This window comes from Mus musculus, chromosome 9 (genome assembly GCF_000001635.26).
Source record: "Mus musculus strain C57BL/6J chromosome 9, GRCm38.p6 C57BL/6J".
NCBI classification, from domain to species: domain Eukaryota; kingdom Metazoa; phylum Chordata; class Mammalia; order Rodentia; family Muridae; genus Mus; species Mus musculus.
This window is the reverse complement of record NC_000075.6, coordinates 87,207,776-87,224,932: the sequence shown is the minus strand read 5'-3', so window position 1 is coordinate 87,224,932 and position 17,157 is coordinate 87,207,776. Positions and strand designations below refer to the sequence as shown.

Below are 17,157 nucleotides of genomic sequence, written 5' to 3'. Positions count from 1 at the left end.
TAACTGGAGAGATGACTCAGCACCTAGGAGCACTGGCTGCTCTTCCAGAGTCCTAAGCTCTAGCACTCACAAGGCAGTACATAACTGTCTAAAATAGACTCTGATGCCCTCTTCTAGTGTGCAGACATACATATAGACAAAACTCTCAAATACATAACATAAATAAGTCTGCTTTTATTTTTTAAGAAAAGAACCTTTTGGTTTTGCTCTTGGTGGCCGTGGTGACTATATTTGTGTATGCTGTTAGGAAAGACTGAGTAAAAGGAGAAGAGTGGGCAGTGTAGTAGGTAGAGGAGTAAGTGCCAGGGTGGTGGTCTTGCCTTAGAAAAACTGTAATGGTGCACAGTAGGACTTCATTAGCTGGCAGTGTGGACAGTCCTGAGTTCTAAGAAACGTGGAGGCACAGAAAGCGAGAACAAGCTGCCAGTTGGATAGATGCTGCTACAGGGAGGAAATGTGAATCCTCCTCGTGTTTGCTTCCTTCCCAGAAATCTGGCATGGACTGTCAGATAGCAGTGAAGATGAAGCAGGAGCCAGCAGATACTAAGGTGCAAGTTAGAAGGTCATTTTGTGATTGCTGGTGAGAACCTAGATCATGCCAGTGTGGGTGAGCAGCTGAGGGAGGGGGCCATTAAGGAACCAAAGCCTGAGGATGGTGAAATCATTGCACATGAAGGCAGATGTGGCACGGTGATTGAGAAAGGATCAAGGTGAACAGTGGGTTGACAGAGTAAAGTTAACTAATATTCTACACTTGTTTTCCCATATTTAAAAATCTCACTGTGTTTGTATCAGAATCAAAGCACATTACTCATTTTTATACTAAAAAATGAAGTTATGGACAAATATGTTCTTTCATTGACCTTTGATCTCTCTTTAGACTGGTGTGTGTGTGTGTGTGTGTGTGTGTGTGTGTGTGTGTGTGTGTGTGTTTATTGATAATTTACCCAGAGTAGCAATACTTACTCAGAACTATAATTCTTTTAGAGTGGTTAATTGTTACAGGTTGGGTTCCTTGGGAAGGAAACTGGTATGTGGAAGTGTTGAGAATTCGGTTCACATCAACATTGGGTTTGAATAAAAAAAAAAAAGTCCTGTTGCTTACCCAAATAAAACTCTTTTCTTTGCGATGTTCGCACTGATCCAGAGATAGTTAAGAGCTACAGCTAGGGAAGGAACCAGATCCCTTCATTCATGTAGAAGAATCCAGTGTGACTTCTGACTTTTTTAAGATTTATTTTGTGTGTGTGTGTGTGTGTGTGTGTGTGTGTGTGTGTGTGTGTGTGTATGTGTGTGAATATGTGCACATGTGTACAGGTGTCCACAGAGGCATCAGATCCCTCTGGAGTTGGAGTGGATGTGGGTTTGAGGTCCTCTGCAAGAAAAATACATGCTCATAACCACTGACCATTCTCCAGTCCCTCCAGCTCCAATCTTACAAAATGATGTCTGTGTCCACATTCTGTCCATGAAATGACAGTAGAGCAGCCAGATCCTCAGTGTTTTCAGTAGGATTTCTTCCCTGGAACACTTACCTGGAGCCTTTTGCTTCCATCTTTTGACTAGAGCTGTGGCCACCACAACTTGCATATGGTTTAAGAAGCCAGTTATGTTGAGCTAAGCACACCTCTCTGCTCATGACAGAGCTAGATATCTGTTAGAGGGAAGGCAGTGTCCTTGGATTACAAGGACAGATTGAGAACCACTGTTAGAGATTGCTAAAGCCGAATTGGTGTTTCCTGGCTTCTTGTCAGTGTTAGGTATTGCCAGTCACTTTTTTAGAAACATGTGAAGCACACTGAATGTAATAATGACCATAAGGAAAACCTTTATATGCCCCTCCCAAAAAAATAGAAAGATGAAATCTTTCTGTGAGCAAGTATTGAATTACTTCTTCTTTTAGCTTTTCTATATTTTCAAATACATGGTGATATTTTTAATTTAAAAAACACTATTCTTAAACAGTTGGATCTTGAGGAAATTGCTACAAACATACAAAATGTGAAGTGACTTTTACCTTTAAGGCAACTGGATAATGCTTATTGAATGATCAGACCTGGTCGCATTTGAATGTGGGCTTTAAGACCCAGCGAGGTATCTCCTCTACAGTCCTTATTACTAACTGAATGGTGTGCCAGCCTCACAATTATCTCTACCTTTGGAGATTTAGAAGTTACTGTGAAATCAGAAAATCTGGCCAAAATATAGGTTTGTCACATTCTTTTCTAATTTGTTAAATGATGCTCTTGAATTACAGCAGTACTATTAACCTTTGAATTCAGACCTAGGTCAGCTGTTATGGTGGTCTCTAAATTGTTCCATTGATGGTGTAATACCATCACACATCGAGTATCAAAATAGTGCTCAAGTAACAGTGACTCTCAACTAAAACTGCTGATGATTACCAGCTTTGCTCTTTCTGATTCATCATAAGGATATCCTTACTGTAACCATCTTAAAGAATAATTTGTTCAAAGGTGATAAAGCCTTAAAGTCACCCTGCTTCACAGTCTCCTCACATTCATTTAGCTCCATCTGTCATTTCAAGTGTCTTGGGTCAAAAGTAGATGTTGACTGTGGGTGACTTGTGGGGATGCAGTGACCATAGTGTAAGGACTGTGGCAGTGTGGTCATTTACCTTCCCTTGCCTGTCCTCGGGCTTACTGTCCATCATTGCCAGATGCACCTCCAGTCTTGTGTTTGTAATGTTTTCTTCTGTTGTTCTGTTGTTCTGTTCTAAATATTCTGCAATATTTAGAAATACTATCTGGAACAAAACTCATCAAGCCTGCAGCTTCGAATAAACCATCCCCTCACCGTGAAGGTAGCCCAGCTACACCCAAGAGACCTGAAGACCCCTCAGATGATTCCTTTGTTCAGTTACAGACTGTAGGTATTGAAGTTCATCTTAGTATTTTTAATTTTATATCTTAAAATTATTTTAAGTCTAGATTATAAAGTATGTGTTAATTGTACACTGTATATAAGAAAATATCACAATTGAAATTGATTAATATATACAAATAAAATATGAAATTTCTGTGTTCGCATTGCTCTTACAGTTTCTTTGTAGTGGAACTTTTTTTTCTTTTTTTCAAATTTCTTGTATTAGATATTTTCTTCATTTACATTTCAAATGCTATCCCAAAAGTCCCCTATACCCTCCCCCTGCCCTGCTTCCCTACCCACCCACTCCCATTTCTTGGCCCTGGTGTTCCCCTGTACTGGGGCATATAAAGTTTACAAGACCAAGGGGCCTCTCTTCCCAATGACATCCAACTAGGCCATCTTCTGCTACATATGCAGCTAGACACACGAGCTCTGGGGGTACTGGTTAGTTCATATTGTTGTCCCACCTATAGGGTTGCAGATCCCTTTAGCTCCTTGGTTACTTTCTCTAGCTCCTCCATTGGGGGCCCTGTGATCCATCCATTAGCTGACTGTGAGCATCCACTTCTGTATTTGCCAGGCCCTGGCATAGTCTCACAAGAGACAGCTATATAGTGGAACATTGTTAACCATGTCGCTTCCAGTCTTTATTTTTCTGTTTGTGTTCTAGTCTTAAAGGTTCAGCTAGTATAATGAGGCAATGCTTCTTTTTTGAAAGGAGCCTTTGGGATCCTACGGTGGGAACAGAGAGAAAGAGTTACTAATGTTGAAAAGAGCTCAGGATGCGGAGGAAAAATGGACGGGTGCACAAGCACTGATGGAGCAAATGAAAATGACATTCTGTGAGAAGGAGAAGGAACTGGAGAACACAGTGGAAAGCCTCAAGAGGCAACAGGAGAGAGAGCTCTTCAGACTGAACCAAGAGAACTACATTCTCCAGGCCAAGGTAACAAACACACCGCTCTCTTCTGATTTTCCTTTTTATTTATTTAAAAACAAACAAAACAAAACAAAAACCCTATGCTTCCTACTAAATTCCTTGTCATCCTTGGTGCCTGGAGCTGTTGATGATGTAATTGCCACATAAAATGCAGACTTCATTCTTGGTTCTCTCCTTACAAAAGAGTGAACTGGAAAGAGGAAAAGGGAAACTGGCCCATTTGGATGATTTTCCTGTATCAGCTGCCCTTTTAAAAACACATCAAGGAGTTCATTATGGCCTTCAGAGAAGTGAGAGTTTTAGCAAAAACAGCATGAGATGGTGTAGAATCAGTGTGTTGCCATTAGTTTCTGAGTCTCTTCTCTCCCCAGAAAATCCCTGTGCTGACTTGACCGTGGTCATAGCACTTCCCAGTATGGTCACCAAGGGAGATGCTTTGTGTCTAACAACCCCTTTATCTTCCTCACTTCATTTTACTCTGTGAATAAAACAATTCCTCCATTTTCTTAAAGTTAAGTAGCTTTGAAGAAACAAGCAGAAAACAGAGGTGGCTACAATTTGGAGAAACATCTGACCCCCTCACTGGAGAGAAACTGAAACAAATTCAAAAAGAGATACAAGAGCAAGAGACACTTCTTCAAGGCTACCAGCAGGTGTAGTAATAATTATAAAAATAAGGCATATTAAAATACTGCTGTGGTCATGTAGCATTCAGATATAAGTAAGGTAATAATTTGACTAGTGGCTTCCTCCACACACACCTTTTCTCCAACCCCCCCCCCCAACCCCCACTTCCCTCCTGGGCCCTGGGACTCACTTACTTTCCAGGAGGACCTCAAGGTTGCGATCCACCTCCCAAGTCCTAGGGATAGACATGCACTGTCTGTTGTCATGAACGTTTATTAGCCAGATTAAAGTACCTAAGCGCATCATTTCTGATTTAATTAGAAACCTAGTTTTCAATATTAACTAATGTCTGCTGTGAAACCATGTGCAATCCTATCATCCTTCAGTCTCTCTGAGGAGCGAAAACCTGGACAGGTTTAATTAAGACTTACCTTCCTCTTCTGCCTCCCTTTCTGTCCTGTTTCTCCTCTCGTGTCCTCCACCTCATTGCAGTGTCTTTTACAACTGCAACCTAAGTTCTGAGCTGTATTTTATCCCCCAGAGAGGATTTGGCGAAAGCATTGTCACATAAGTTGCTCTGAGTGTTTTGCCAGCACACACTGCTGCCCCAGTGTAGTGAGAGCCACTCAGGTTCTTTATGCCCTGTCTCATCTTGCCATACAGAGAGGGACTTTAAGATTTCATACACCCATAAGTATGTCTGCTGTCGCCTCAGAAGACATACGTAAGTTGTGTTGACGTGCCTTCTGCTGGGCGATGGTCCACACATGCTGAGGTGATCCGGAGTTTTTGCTACCTCCTCAAAAGCTCCTAATTTTCAACAAATTCTCAATGTAAAGTGAGGTCAGTAAATCTAATCATAGATCCATCTGTTCCATATCTAATTACCTCACTGTTAGAAGCCCCTCTGACCCAAACTAGTATCGAGTCTGTAGTCCCCCTGGGCTTTCTCACCCTTCGCTCAGCACATCGGTGATAGGATGTGGTGACTCCATCTCCACTCTTCTTTATACATTTACCCTGAGGAAGTGCAGTTTACTACACTCCTTAACCACTAGACCCTTCAGTTTAGGGAAATTCTGTAACTTTTTTTTTATGTTTTTTTAATTAGGTATTTTCTTCATTTACATTTCCAATGCTATCCCAAAAGTCCCCCATACCCTCCTCCCCCCAATCCCCTACCCACCCACTCCCACTTCTTGGCCCTGTACTGAGGCATATAAAGTTTGCAAGACAAAGGCGCCTCTCTTTCCACTGATGGCCGACTAGGCCATCTTCTGCTACTTATGCAGCTAGAGACATGAGCTCCGGGGTACTGGTTAGTTCATATTGTTGTTCCACCTATAGGGTTGCAGATCCCTTTAGCTCCTTGGGTAATTTCTCTAGCTCCTCCATTGGGGGCCCTGTGCTCCATCCAATAGCTGACTGTGAGCATCCACTTCTGTGTTTGCTAGGCCCCAGCATAGTCTCACAAGAGACAGCTATATCTGGGTCCTTTCAGCAAAATCTTGCTAGTGTATGCAATGGTGTTAGCGTTTGGAGGCTGATTATGGGATGGATCCCCAGGTATGGCAGTCTCTAGATGGTCCATCCTTTCGTTTCAGCTCCAAACTTTGTCTCTGTAACTCCTTCCATGGGTGTTTTGTTCCAACTTTTTTTTTTTCAAGTAAACATTTTTGGCATTTCCAAAAGAGTTGTGTCTAGTTAAGTTGCTGTCTAAGATAATAGATGTATGAAAAAGATTTTAAATTTATAAAATTAAAAACAGGAAATTTTAAAGATCACTTAAGTGATTTTTCTATTAACATTTCATTTTATGTTATACTTAACTAAAATCCATTTTTCTGTTTTTTAAAAAGGAAAATGAAAGGTTGTATAATCAAGTAAAAGATCTTCAGGAACAAAATAAGAAAAATGAAGAGCGAATGTTTAAAGAAAATCAGAATTTATTTAGTGAGTTGGCCTCTTTAAAGTAAGTTCTTTTGAAGTTTTTATCTTTACATGTACTTAATGATTTCTAAGCATGGTATATTAATAATGTGGGGTTTTCTTGAAAATGGCACTAGTGCATCTATCTTTTTTCATTTGGATACTGACTTCCAGTCTCATAACTCACATTATATATTGAGATGATTTTTTCTTTTACTAATTGATAGCTAGTATATCCACATGTGAGTTTGACATTGCTTTTAAGAAACTGAAAATAGAGCATTTGCCTTTGTCCATAGATAAGCCTAACATGCTTAATTATTCCCCAAGCAGTGATTTGACTAACAATTCAGAAGTTAAAAATAAGAACCACAGCTTCACCTTGGCCTTAGGTTATGTAGAAACAGAATAACATTAGGGTAATTCTGGAAAGAGAAAAATAAACAATAATTGTAGAAAAATAGAAGAAAAGGAGGAAGGAGAGGATATAAAGGGTATGATCTCACAGAGCCTAACTTCACTCTGGTGCCACCGGGGAGCTCTGAAGAGTAGACAGTTGCTCCACAGCTTTCGCCCAGCTGAGCAGTGGCTAGGCCAGCCTTGGTGGGAACGCACCTGCAGGTGTGCTGATTTGATTCTTGAAAATACTTCCATCTTCTTTCCAAATGTTCCTCATAAGGATCTCTGCAAAGATCCTACCTGAACTGGAGATTTTAGCAAGTCCTGGTTCAGTCCTCAGTGTCATCCATGCAGCAGCCATGCCTGATGACACACACCTGTACTCACAGCTCCCCGGACGCCATCCTCAGCCGCACAGCAGTTTAGAGAGCAGCTTGAACTCCATGTGACTGTGCTAGACACTAGATAAAGAAATATCTTTACCACCTGCCTTCTAGAAGGGACTCCAGAATCCCAAACTAAATGAACTTCCACGATCAAATAATCTATTTAGATGATTTATTTAGAACATTAAGGCTATGTTATCTTATATAGATTTCTTGAGTGTCTAAGAATTTAATCTGAGGTCCAGCTAGGTTTTGGTTTTATTTGTTTCTGTGTATAACCTTGGAGTTTGTGTTTGTCAGAAGATAGGCAGCAACAGTGAGACCAGGAATGCACAGAAAGCTCCAGAAAATCAGCACATTTTCTGAGACACTTCATTTCTCTGAGAGTTAGAAGCAATGGTTTTAAATTTCAATTAAACCAAAATGGAATGATTTTTGTTCTTGTAAAGTGAAAAGTACCAGCATTTCCCACTACCTTCCCTTTAACATTTCTAGAGATCCATGTCATTTGAGTTCATTAACAGTATGTTGTATTAAATAAAAGAGGTACCTTGGTTTTTTTTTAAGAAAAAATATTTTTTTTAATCAGAGAACAGATGCACAAAAATCATTTTCTGTCTCAAGCAGTTGAAAATACAGAACCCACAAAAAACCAGAGTTTTACAGATCTTCTAGCAGAATTACGGGCGGCACAGGTAAGTTGAAAAAGGATTTTAACTATTTTGGTTATTAGTGAAGTTATCATAGAAATTTCAGAATGTGTAAAAAAAAATCTGTAACAAATATGTAAATAAAATATATTTGAAAATTAAAAAGTATCTAAGATTAGTATTAGGTATTCCTGTGACTTTGATACGCAGGAAATATTGGAAACTGGTTTAAATGGACTCTGTTCTACAGTACAACCTCTCCTCAGGCACTTATCATACAGAGCCACATTAGAGGCACTGCATTGGGGCACACATACACTTTATTTCAAATAAGCTTCAGGGCTGAAAAGATGGCCCAGCTGTTGGTAAGGAGCATTTACTACTTTTGGGCTTGCTTACAAGTGCACGCGCATGCACACACACACACACACACACACACACACACACACACACACACACGGAAAAGCACTCATGCTTAGCACAATTAAAAATAATAAACTTTTTTTTTTTCCGAGACAGGGTTTCTCTGTGCAGTCCTAGCTGTCCTGGAACTCACTTTTTAGACCAGGCTGACCTGGAACTCAGAAATCCGCCTGCTTCTGCCTCCCAAGTGCTGGGATTACCACTGCCCGGCTGGGATAAACATTTTTTTAAAACAAGTTGTAATACATACCTGTATGCTATCATAGGAAAACACTATGGAGGTAACCGTTAGCTTTTAAAGTTAGTAACGTTTTACCTGTCTCCCATCACTCAGTGCACATCTAGATGGCAGACTACATATTACAGATATTTGTATCCTAGATACCCAGGATAAAGGCGAGGACCCATCTGTCAATTGGTGGTTTCAGTTCCTGGACCATACAGTCCTTTCCTGTATCTGTTTCTAGAAGGACATTGCCTGTGTTTTCCTCAAGCAGTTTCAGTGTTTCGGGTTTCTCATTGAAGTCTTTGATCCATTTGAACCTAAGTTTTTACAGGGCAGTTGATAGGGGTCTATTTTCATTCTTCTATATGTGAACATCCAGTTTTCCCAGTTTCATTTGTTGAAAAGGCTTTCTATAGTGTGTGTTCTGACATCTTTGTCAATTACTAGAAGGCCCTAATTAGCTGTATTCACATTTGGATCTTGTATTTTGAGCCACTGGTCTACCTGCCTGCCTTTGTGCCAGTAATGTTCTGTTTCCATCACCATAGCTCTGTGTATGTTTTGAAATCTGGAGAGGTATTTCCTTCAGCATTGCTATTTTTGCACAGAATTGCTTTCGCTGTCTGGGATCATTTGTGGTTCCATATGAGTTTTAGGACTTTTTTTTCTATTTTCATAAAGATTGACATGGAGATTTTGAGTGGGACCCCATTGCATCTGTAAATAGCTTTGGTAAAATGGCCATTTTCAAAATATTAATTCTACCAACCCATGGGTGTGTCTTCCCATTTTCTAGTGTCTATCTCTTTTCTTAGAAGTTAAAAGTTTTCATTGTGTGCCCAGTGACTCACAAGGGAGGGAAAGTCCTGTTTTCTGGGCAGAACCCCCTCATGTACCATGCCTCACACACCATGCGGATGTGCAGTGATCTCTGTCCCTGCATCTATGCACACCAAGAATGGACATCCATGTAACCACTGAATGCGAGACTGAATTCGGTGATACTTCAAATTCTGAAATAATTGTAGTGAAGTAGAGACCACTAGACAGCATGTCTCAGTCAAAGTAGTTAAACAAAAGGTATTTGCAGAAAGATACTGGGATGTTGAGGCTCATGATCCCACTGAAAAGACATCCATGGACCAGAGATCACACATTGTTTAATGAAATGAGTCTAAGATATCTGGAAAGTCCCATTACATGATGTTTTATGGATATATTTATTTTCTTTTGTGAGACTTAACTTTAAATCATAAGATAGTATAATACAGCATTTGTGAGAAGTTGTAGTTCTATTACTGAGTCCAAGTCCTTCTTCAGCAATTTTAGGGTGTGTGTGTGTGTGTGTGTGTGTGTGTGTAGAGAGAGGGAGAGCGAGAGTTGTAAATGTTAATTTTAATGTAAATGTATGTACTAAATTAATGTGGCAGCTGTTTTCTTTATCCTAGCCAGTTCTCCAATAATGACACAGAGACCAAGGTTTACTTTCAAGCTTCACCTCAGTACCTGCCTGGGCAGTCGGTTGATCTATCTTAATCCCCTAAGCTGATGTGACTAGCTCCCAGCCAAAATCCCCATAATACTTGCATATAGAGCCTCCCATACTTAAGCTGAGCTCTTAGGAACACCTTTTGTTCCTCCTTGTTGTTTAATATGCACCTCTCTTCCTCTCTCTTTCCTTCCGCTGGCTGGCAGAAGTCCTGCCTTATTCTGTCTTCTGCCCAGCCATTGGGTGATCAGCTTTTATTGGCAAGGCAGAGAATAAATGGCAAGAATTGTTTACACAAACTTGAGATAGGAGATTCTTGTCATAAGCATTACCATGCCATGTCTATAGTGAAACAAGATGTGAGGACAAGGAAATCACCATTTGAATAACACATGGATAACCTTTACATAGTACACAAAAATATTATACGTACAGAGAGCAAGAGTGATCGCCATGTGCTTATACTGTAAGTAGTGAGAAGAGTCAGTACACAGATCAGTGCTGTATAAAACAGAGAGCGGTGCAAGAGGTGTGGGCCTAGAAGGGATTCCCAGTAATACCTTCTTGCTATGAACTGAACTCTGGGATTAAAGCCATATGCCACCATGCCTGGCTGATTTTGATAACTCTTGTATTATAATTACATAAAAGGGTTGAACATTAAAATAAAGGTTAAGGGGCTAAAGAGATGGTTCAGTTTGTTGAGACCACTTTCTGCTCGCAGAAGGTTATGAATTTTGTAAACCAAAGGAGTGGACATAGCTCAAGTATTGACAGAATTGTGGAGTACAAGATATTTGGGGATTCATTTCGTTTTTTAAACTATTCATATGTGCATGAGTGTTTGTCTGCATGTGTCTATGTACCACACACATGCCTGGTGCCTGTGGAAGGCAGAAGGCATCGGATCCCCTGGAGCTGGAGTTATAGATGTGAGTTGTGAGTGCTAGGAGTCAAACCTGGGTCCTCTGGAAGAGCAGCAAGTACTCTCAACCACTGAGCCATTTATTCAGCCCCTTAACCTTTATTTTCATGTCCTACCCCTTTGTGTAATTATGATACAAGAGTTATCAAAATAAGCCAGCCATGGTGGCATACAACTTTAATCCCAGCACCTGGGAGGCATATGTAAGTTGATCTCTGTGAGTTGGAGTCCAACCTATTCTACCTAGTGAGTTCTATGCCAGCCAGGCTTACATAGCGAGAACCTGTCTTTAAAGTAATAATTATCATCATCAAAAAATAAAAGTAAAATTCTGCTTTTAGGTGACTAGGTAATAGGTCAGGTATCGAGTGCTGAAAAGAAAATACAGCTGTGCTGGAGGGGAGGGAAAGCTCGCTTTCAGAGAAAGTGACCAGGCAAGGACTTCCATGACATGAAGGGACAGGCTGCCTAGCAGAAGAATAAGGAGTACAGACTCTTGAGGTAGGAATGCTCACTGGGTAGGGGTTATTCAGACAACAGCAAGCAGGCATCCATGGCTAGAGGGAACAGGAGATTTCTAATGGTGTGCTCAGCCATAGTCACGGCTGAGTTGTCTGGCTCTGAGAGTTGTGGTTAAAGATTTGTTTGTGGCTGAGGAGAACCACCTGAGGGTTCGTCTTGAAGAGTACAACTAGTCCTGATAGCCGCGTAAGAACAGGCTGGAGAGGCTGAGGTGGGGGAGGTGCCTACATAGATGTGAGGTTCTTGCAGCAGTCAGGGGAGGGGTTACTGACCATCAGTGTGCTTTGAAAAAGAACACTGATAGATGAGGATAATAGAGTGGTGTCTCCAGTGGAATGCTGGGAAGACTGGACCCAACACTACAGGCTGTGGGAAGTTACTGGTGGTCCGGGGTAGAGCACCTTCTGTCCCTTTTAGATTAAAATATGACCTGAAATTTAGGAAACATTCACAGCAGTATTTCAGATGCGTTGAGTGAAGGAGAAAATATCCCATGACTTCTTTGTTGGTTTGGAAGTAACCTGCTTTTGTATTTCTTTAACTATCAAGAAAGAAAAAAACCACCTCATGGAAGACATCAAAAGACTGAAGCAAGACAAACAAGCTCTGGAGGTAGACTTGGAAAAAGTTAAGAGAGAGAGGGACCAAGCCAAAGATCAAATCGCCTATGCCACAGGTGAGCACGGCCAAGACTGCCTGTGTTCTCTGGTTGTTTTAAGCATGAGTACAAGTAATAGAAACCAGATTGTATCATTAAAATACTTACCCTGAACATAGCTTGTAGTCTTTAAAACATTTTTAAACTTAAGATGATTTACAGTTCTTATTTTTAACAAGAATCATACATTAATTGAATGTATAGCTTTGTTTTGAATTGTTTAGAAGCCTGTGGTCGTAGCCTGACTGAGGCTTCCTGAAGGCAGGACTAAAACGTGCTCTGAAGTATTTGCTACATGGACAGACAACTGTGCAGTATTTTCTAGGAAATAAAAGGACACATGGCATAGCACCCACCAGGAGAAATTCCAGGAGAAGGAGAAGAATGAACAGATTAATGGGACCGGGGAGGAGGGGGCGTTTGGGAGAAGAATGTTGTCTTTGGAGCCCGCCCTGACAGTGAGATTTGGAAGTAGGACAGAGGGAGGCTCAGTGTGCCTATAGCCCATGGCTGGGTAGGTGATGGGGCAGCAGAGCACAGGCTGGAAAGGTCAAGAGGTTTACACCAGTTCGTCTTCTATCTACAGTACCTTCAGCTTCAGTGTAAAGACTATACAAAGAGCCCGTTCTTGAGTGCTTATGAGAATATGATGTTCCTGTCTGATCTCTAAAGCAGAAGAGAAAAGCTATTTCCAAGAATTAATTTTGAAAGTTCAAAAACCTTTTTCATGTAAATTTGTGTTAGCTATAATATTACATTTTTATTTGTAACTGTAGACAATCCTTATTATATGTCAGTGGAAAACAGTCACACATTTCAAGATAGCCATCCTTGCTATGAACTAGGTTTGGATTATTTAATTAACACATTCTCTTGGCTCCATTAGTAAAAGACTCAACTAGACACTGATTTGTACATCATTTGCTTTTGCCTTTTGTTTCTTCATATGCTTTTACTAGGTAGACATTTTTATTTATAATAAGTACAATTTTGTCATTACCATATTTTGAAAACTTACAATCGGGTTATTGAGCCATTTTATCATGTAGGTGAAAAATTATATGAAATAAAGATTTTAGAAGAAACACATAAACAAGAAGTGAGTCGTCTACAAAAGCGACTACAGTGGTACGCTGAAAACCAGGAGCTTCTGGATAGAGACGCAGCTCGCCTCCGAGAGGCCAATGAAGAGACTGAGAAGCTGAGATTAGAGGTGCGTTTGCACAGGAGCCAACTTGCTGTGGTGACACTCGTGGGCCTTCCTGTCATGGCTCCCTCACTGCCGTGTGCTTGTCTCCTGTTCTGGAGATGAACCCAGGGCCGTGCACTTGCTCTGCCGTTGTGCTGTGTCCTTGGCTCCAACCCTGGCTCTGTAGGTCTGGATTTATAGCTAGTTTGGGTTTTGGTGTGACTTTAGGTGACTTGGCTTTTTAGGTAGATTGTAGATAAGTGCCAGCTACTTGTCACAGCCTGACCCACAGGGGCCTGCTGAGCACCTCCTCTGAGCCGCGCGGTGAGTTGACCCCCTAGGATACAGCATCTCCAGACTCGGGCCACTTGCTGCCTTGCCCTTGAGTTTTCACAAGCCTCACTGTCCTCCTCCATCAAAACGCAGCTCGAGTTTCTCCTCTCGGAACTTCCTCCCGCAGCCCTACCCTGCTCTGGCTTCAGTAAGTAGCGTTTCGTTGCTAGAGCTTAGCTCTCTGTCAGGTGAATACCTTGTTGGTCTACTTGGTTAGCTTGCCAACCATCTGTTTGTACAAGTGCACCGGCCCAGCTTCTCTTGTTTGCCCACATTTCCTGCAGCCAGTGCTGTACCTCAGACACTTGGAAAAGGAATAGCTTAGTCAGTGTCTGTTATGGAGTTAGTGAGTGAGTTAGCATTATACCCCACCTCTGCACACTTTGGGTGCTTTCCTGTTGTTGTAAATACACTTACCCTTCACCACACTCTTCCTTTGTGGACAGATTGAAAAACTGAAAACTGAGTCTGGGAGCCCAGCTACTCAGCAGAGGCTGCGCTCAAAGGAAAGAGCTCTTGATGCCAAAAGAATTCAGGATCTGGAGCGGCAGGTAAGTGTTAAAAATGTGAAAAAATTACTGAAGCACTTTTACTATATACAATGCTATGTTTCAGGATTAATTATTTATGAAATCCTTAAAGTGTGTTGCATAGCCCAGGGGCTTAACCTGCAGCATGTTAGACTGAATCTCTCAGTCAGAAGATGGAAACCTATTGATGAGAGATCCCTCTGCCTTCTACATCTAGTAAACATTTAGAAAGAAGGAAGCAGAAATTGGAAGTGTTGGGCATTGAGTTTATTTCCTGCTATTTGGAAGACCAGAGCAGTAAAATCACTTAAATCCAGGAATTCAGGACAAGCTCAGGCAAAATTGCAAAATCCTTTCTTTCTCTCTTTTTTTTAAGAACAGAAGTAGTCCATATCCTGAACTCCTCCACCCAACCCTCCCCCCATCCCAAGAAAAAATTAGGTGAGAAGGGAGTACAAGAAGATTTTAGAATTGGCAATGTTGCTAACTTAGGCAGTATTACAAAGAAACCACTCTGCACCGAGACAGTCCAGTGTCCCAGTCCCCTGGCTGTCAGCCTGAGACACTCGCTCATGCTGGACATCACAGGTATTCATCTCATGGTCTGTGTAGCAAGACTATGCAAATCTCACTGCAAAGCATCTTAAAATGAAGAATTTTTTTATTAAAGTAGTTTTTGAGGAATACAGTCAATTTTCCATCTGTTTTTAAAGCATTCTATATAGCATTTATATTTATAGCTAAATATTAAAGTACAATTTTCCAGCTTTGATGAGAGAATAGGACTTGTGTAATCTCCTGATTCTTAAACAGACAGCTATTATTTCATCACAGATCTAAGACTATGAGGTCATCACAGAGACAGCTGGTCTTATAAGGAGGACAACTAAGTAGAAATTCAACTTTGTTACTTTCACAGGACCTTTCTGGTATTAAGAGGTATGACTTAGTAATTTCACTACAGGGCCAAGAAAAGGCTAGGACAGTGGTGACTTGAAGAGCTAGAGATGCTCTGTAGTGAGTGTGGTGCAGAATTGTACTCGGTGTCTTCAGGCTTAATGGTTACCTTGACAAGTGCAGAAGCAGCTGTCCAGAACTGTGAGGGGACAGAGACAAAGGAGCAAGCCACTGGATGATCTCTTTAAGAGAGGTCATGTCAGCGTGGATGTGTGAGAGTAAAGAAATGGGATGCTTACCATGTGCCTAATGGGCTGGGGAGAGAGCTCAGTCACCAAAGTGCTTGCCATGAGAGTGTGAAGTTCAGTCCTTAGTACCTCCAGAAAATGTCAGGCATAGTAGCATGCGCTTGTCCTCCCAACTCTGGAGGAAGTAGAAACAGAAGTAAACCTGGGGTTCACTGGACAGCTAGCCAACAGGCCCAGTCCACAAAGCCTGGCTCTAGTAAAAGCCCTATAAAAATCATCTCATAAGACCACTCCTGAGAACAGCACTCAAGGTTGACCTCCATCGACTTCTGATTGCAAGCACAGGTGTACACATTCATTTTTTCTCTCTCTCTGTCTCTCTTTCTCTCTCTCTCTCTCTCTCTCTCTCTTTCTCTCTCTCTCTCTCTCTCTCTTTCTCTCTCATCCCCAAGTGGTGCTCCATGTTGGCCAGAAACACACTCTTTATAAAAATAACGTTCTTTCACTGAACATTTATTGATTATGTGTCTTAGCCTCATAAACTACTCATTAGAAATACTTTTAGTGAGGTTTGCTACATGTGCACTCTTGAGCATTTCTTTTGTAATGATTTTATACCTAAATATGTTATATACTCAGAGTATATCACAATATAGTTAGAATCATTTTGGAGCCGTTACTGAAATAGATTCGGTGTAAATAAAGTGCATTTTCTAAATAGAACATAAGAATGAAGCTAATTGGATATATTTTATAAGGAAAATTTTACATTGTTTCTATTCATACTTTTATTTAATGGACTATTTCATAATTTGTCAGTGAGACCTTTTTAAAATTGGCTTTGTGTACCAGTCATTGGTATCATTGACCAAAGAATAAAATTTTAACCCAAAATTAAAGAAAGTATAAATAGAATTTAACTTTCCTCCAAAAATGCATTATTTCATGATATGACATTTTAACATTAAAATAAATTTATTTGTTTTAACATATTAACATTAAAATATGTTAAAATATTTTAATCTAATTCTCTTTTTAATATATGTGACATATATATATATCTGCTCTCATGCTTAATAATTTACTCAAATATAACTATATTATTAGCAGAGGAGACGCCTCTGAAAATTGTCCAAGGGAAATACATTTGTAATGTGTGCCTTGATAGGTCTCAGTTGGTCGTGTGCCATGAGTGCAGGCAGCTTTAGAAGTAGAAATGCTCAGTGCTGGCCTTGTAGATAGTATGTTCTGAAATTTCTACTATGGGTTGTCTACAAACAGGATTTTGAGCTCCAGCAATTAAGAAAGGTAGTCTTTTCTTTTTCTACAAACATGTAAGATAAGCCGACATTTACCAGTGTTCACTCTGTGCTGGTACTTGCTTATCAAGATGGAAGTAAATTGTACTTCCCTGTACAAATCCTGTGAGTTAATATTGGTGACATCTTCGTTTAACTCATAAAGCAGACATTTGGATTGAGCAGGTCCTCTACTGGGGAACAGTCTTATCACACATGACCTAAGCACTGTGCTATACTGTGTCTCAGATATGTGTTACTGCATGCTCACGGGCTAGAGAAGTATTTGACCAAAGACTTGGGTTTAATATATAGTTTACAGGATGCCATGGCTATGATGCCATTTTAAAGCAGGCACAGAATACCAAGCTGCAGTTTCTGTGTGCTGGGACACAACACTCTCTTACAAAACAGTCTTAAAATATGTCATTGGTTTTTATGTCTTTTATGAAGACTTTAAGAGGTCATTTTTGGGAAGGGAGAGATGGCTCTGTGGTTCAGAGCACTGCTGCTTTTTGCAAAGGACCCAGATTCAATTCCCAGCGTCCATGTGCTAGTTCACAACAGTCTATAACTCTAGCCTCAGAGGATACAGTACA

At 40.6% G+C, this 17,157-nt stretch overlaps 1 protein-coding gene across 4 annotated transcripts in view; it reads left to right on the top strand.

Annotated features, from left to right (window-relative positions):
- The window catches only part of Cep162 (centrosomal protein 162), a 65,964-nt gene that overhangs the window by 30,604 nt on the left and 18,203 nt on the right, over positions 1–17,157 (top strand). For 2 of the 4 annotated variants that reach the window (XM_030244438.1, NM_199316.2), the window contains 8 exons: positions 2,759–2,889; positions 3,608–3,835; positions 4,342–4,482; positions 6,316–6,428; positions 7,760–7,865; positions 11,955–12,081; positions 13,113–13,276; positions 14,032–14,136. In XM_030244438.1, coding sequence (XP_030100298.1) covers positions 2,759–2,889; positions 3,608–3,835; positions 4,342–4,482; positions 6,316–6,428; positions 7,760–7,865; positions 11,955–12,081; positions 13,113–13,276; positions 14,032–14,136 — 1,115 coding nt within the window. Of the gene's footprint in view, positions 1–2,758; positions 2,894–3,607; positions 3,836–4,341; positions 4,483–6,315; positions 6,429–7,759; positions 7,866–11,954; positions 12,082–13,112; positions 13,277–14,031; positions 14,137–17,157 lie in introns of those variants that run through there. The other 2 variants (XM_006511263.3, XM_006511264.1) reach the window with 2 other exon arrangements.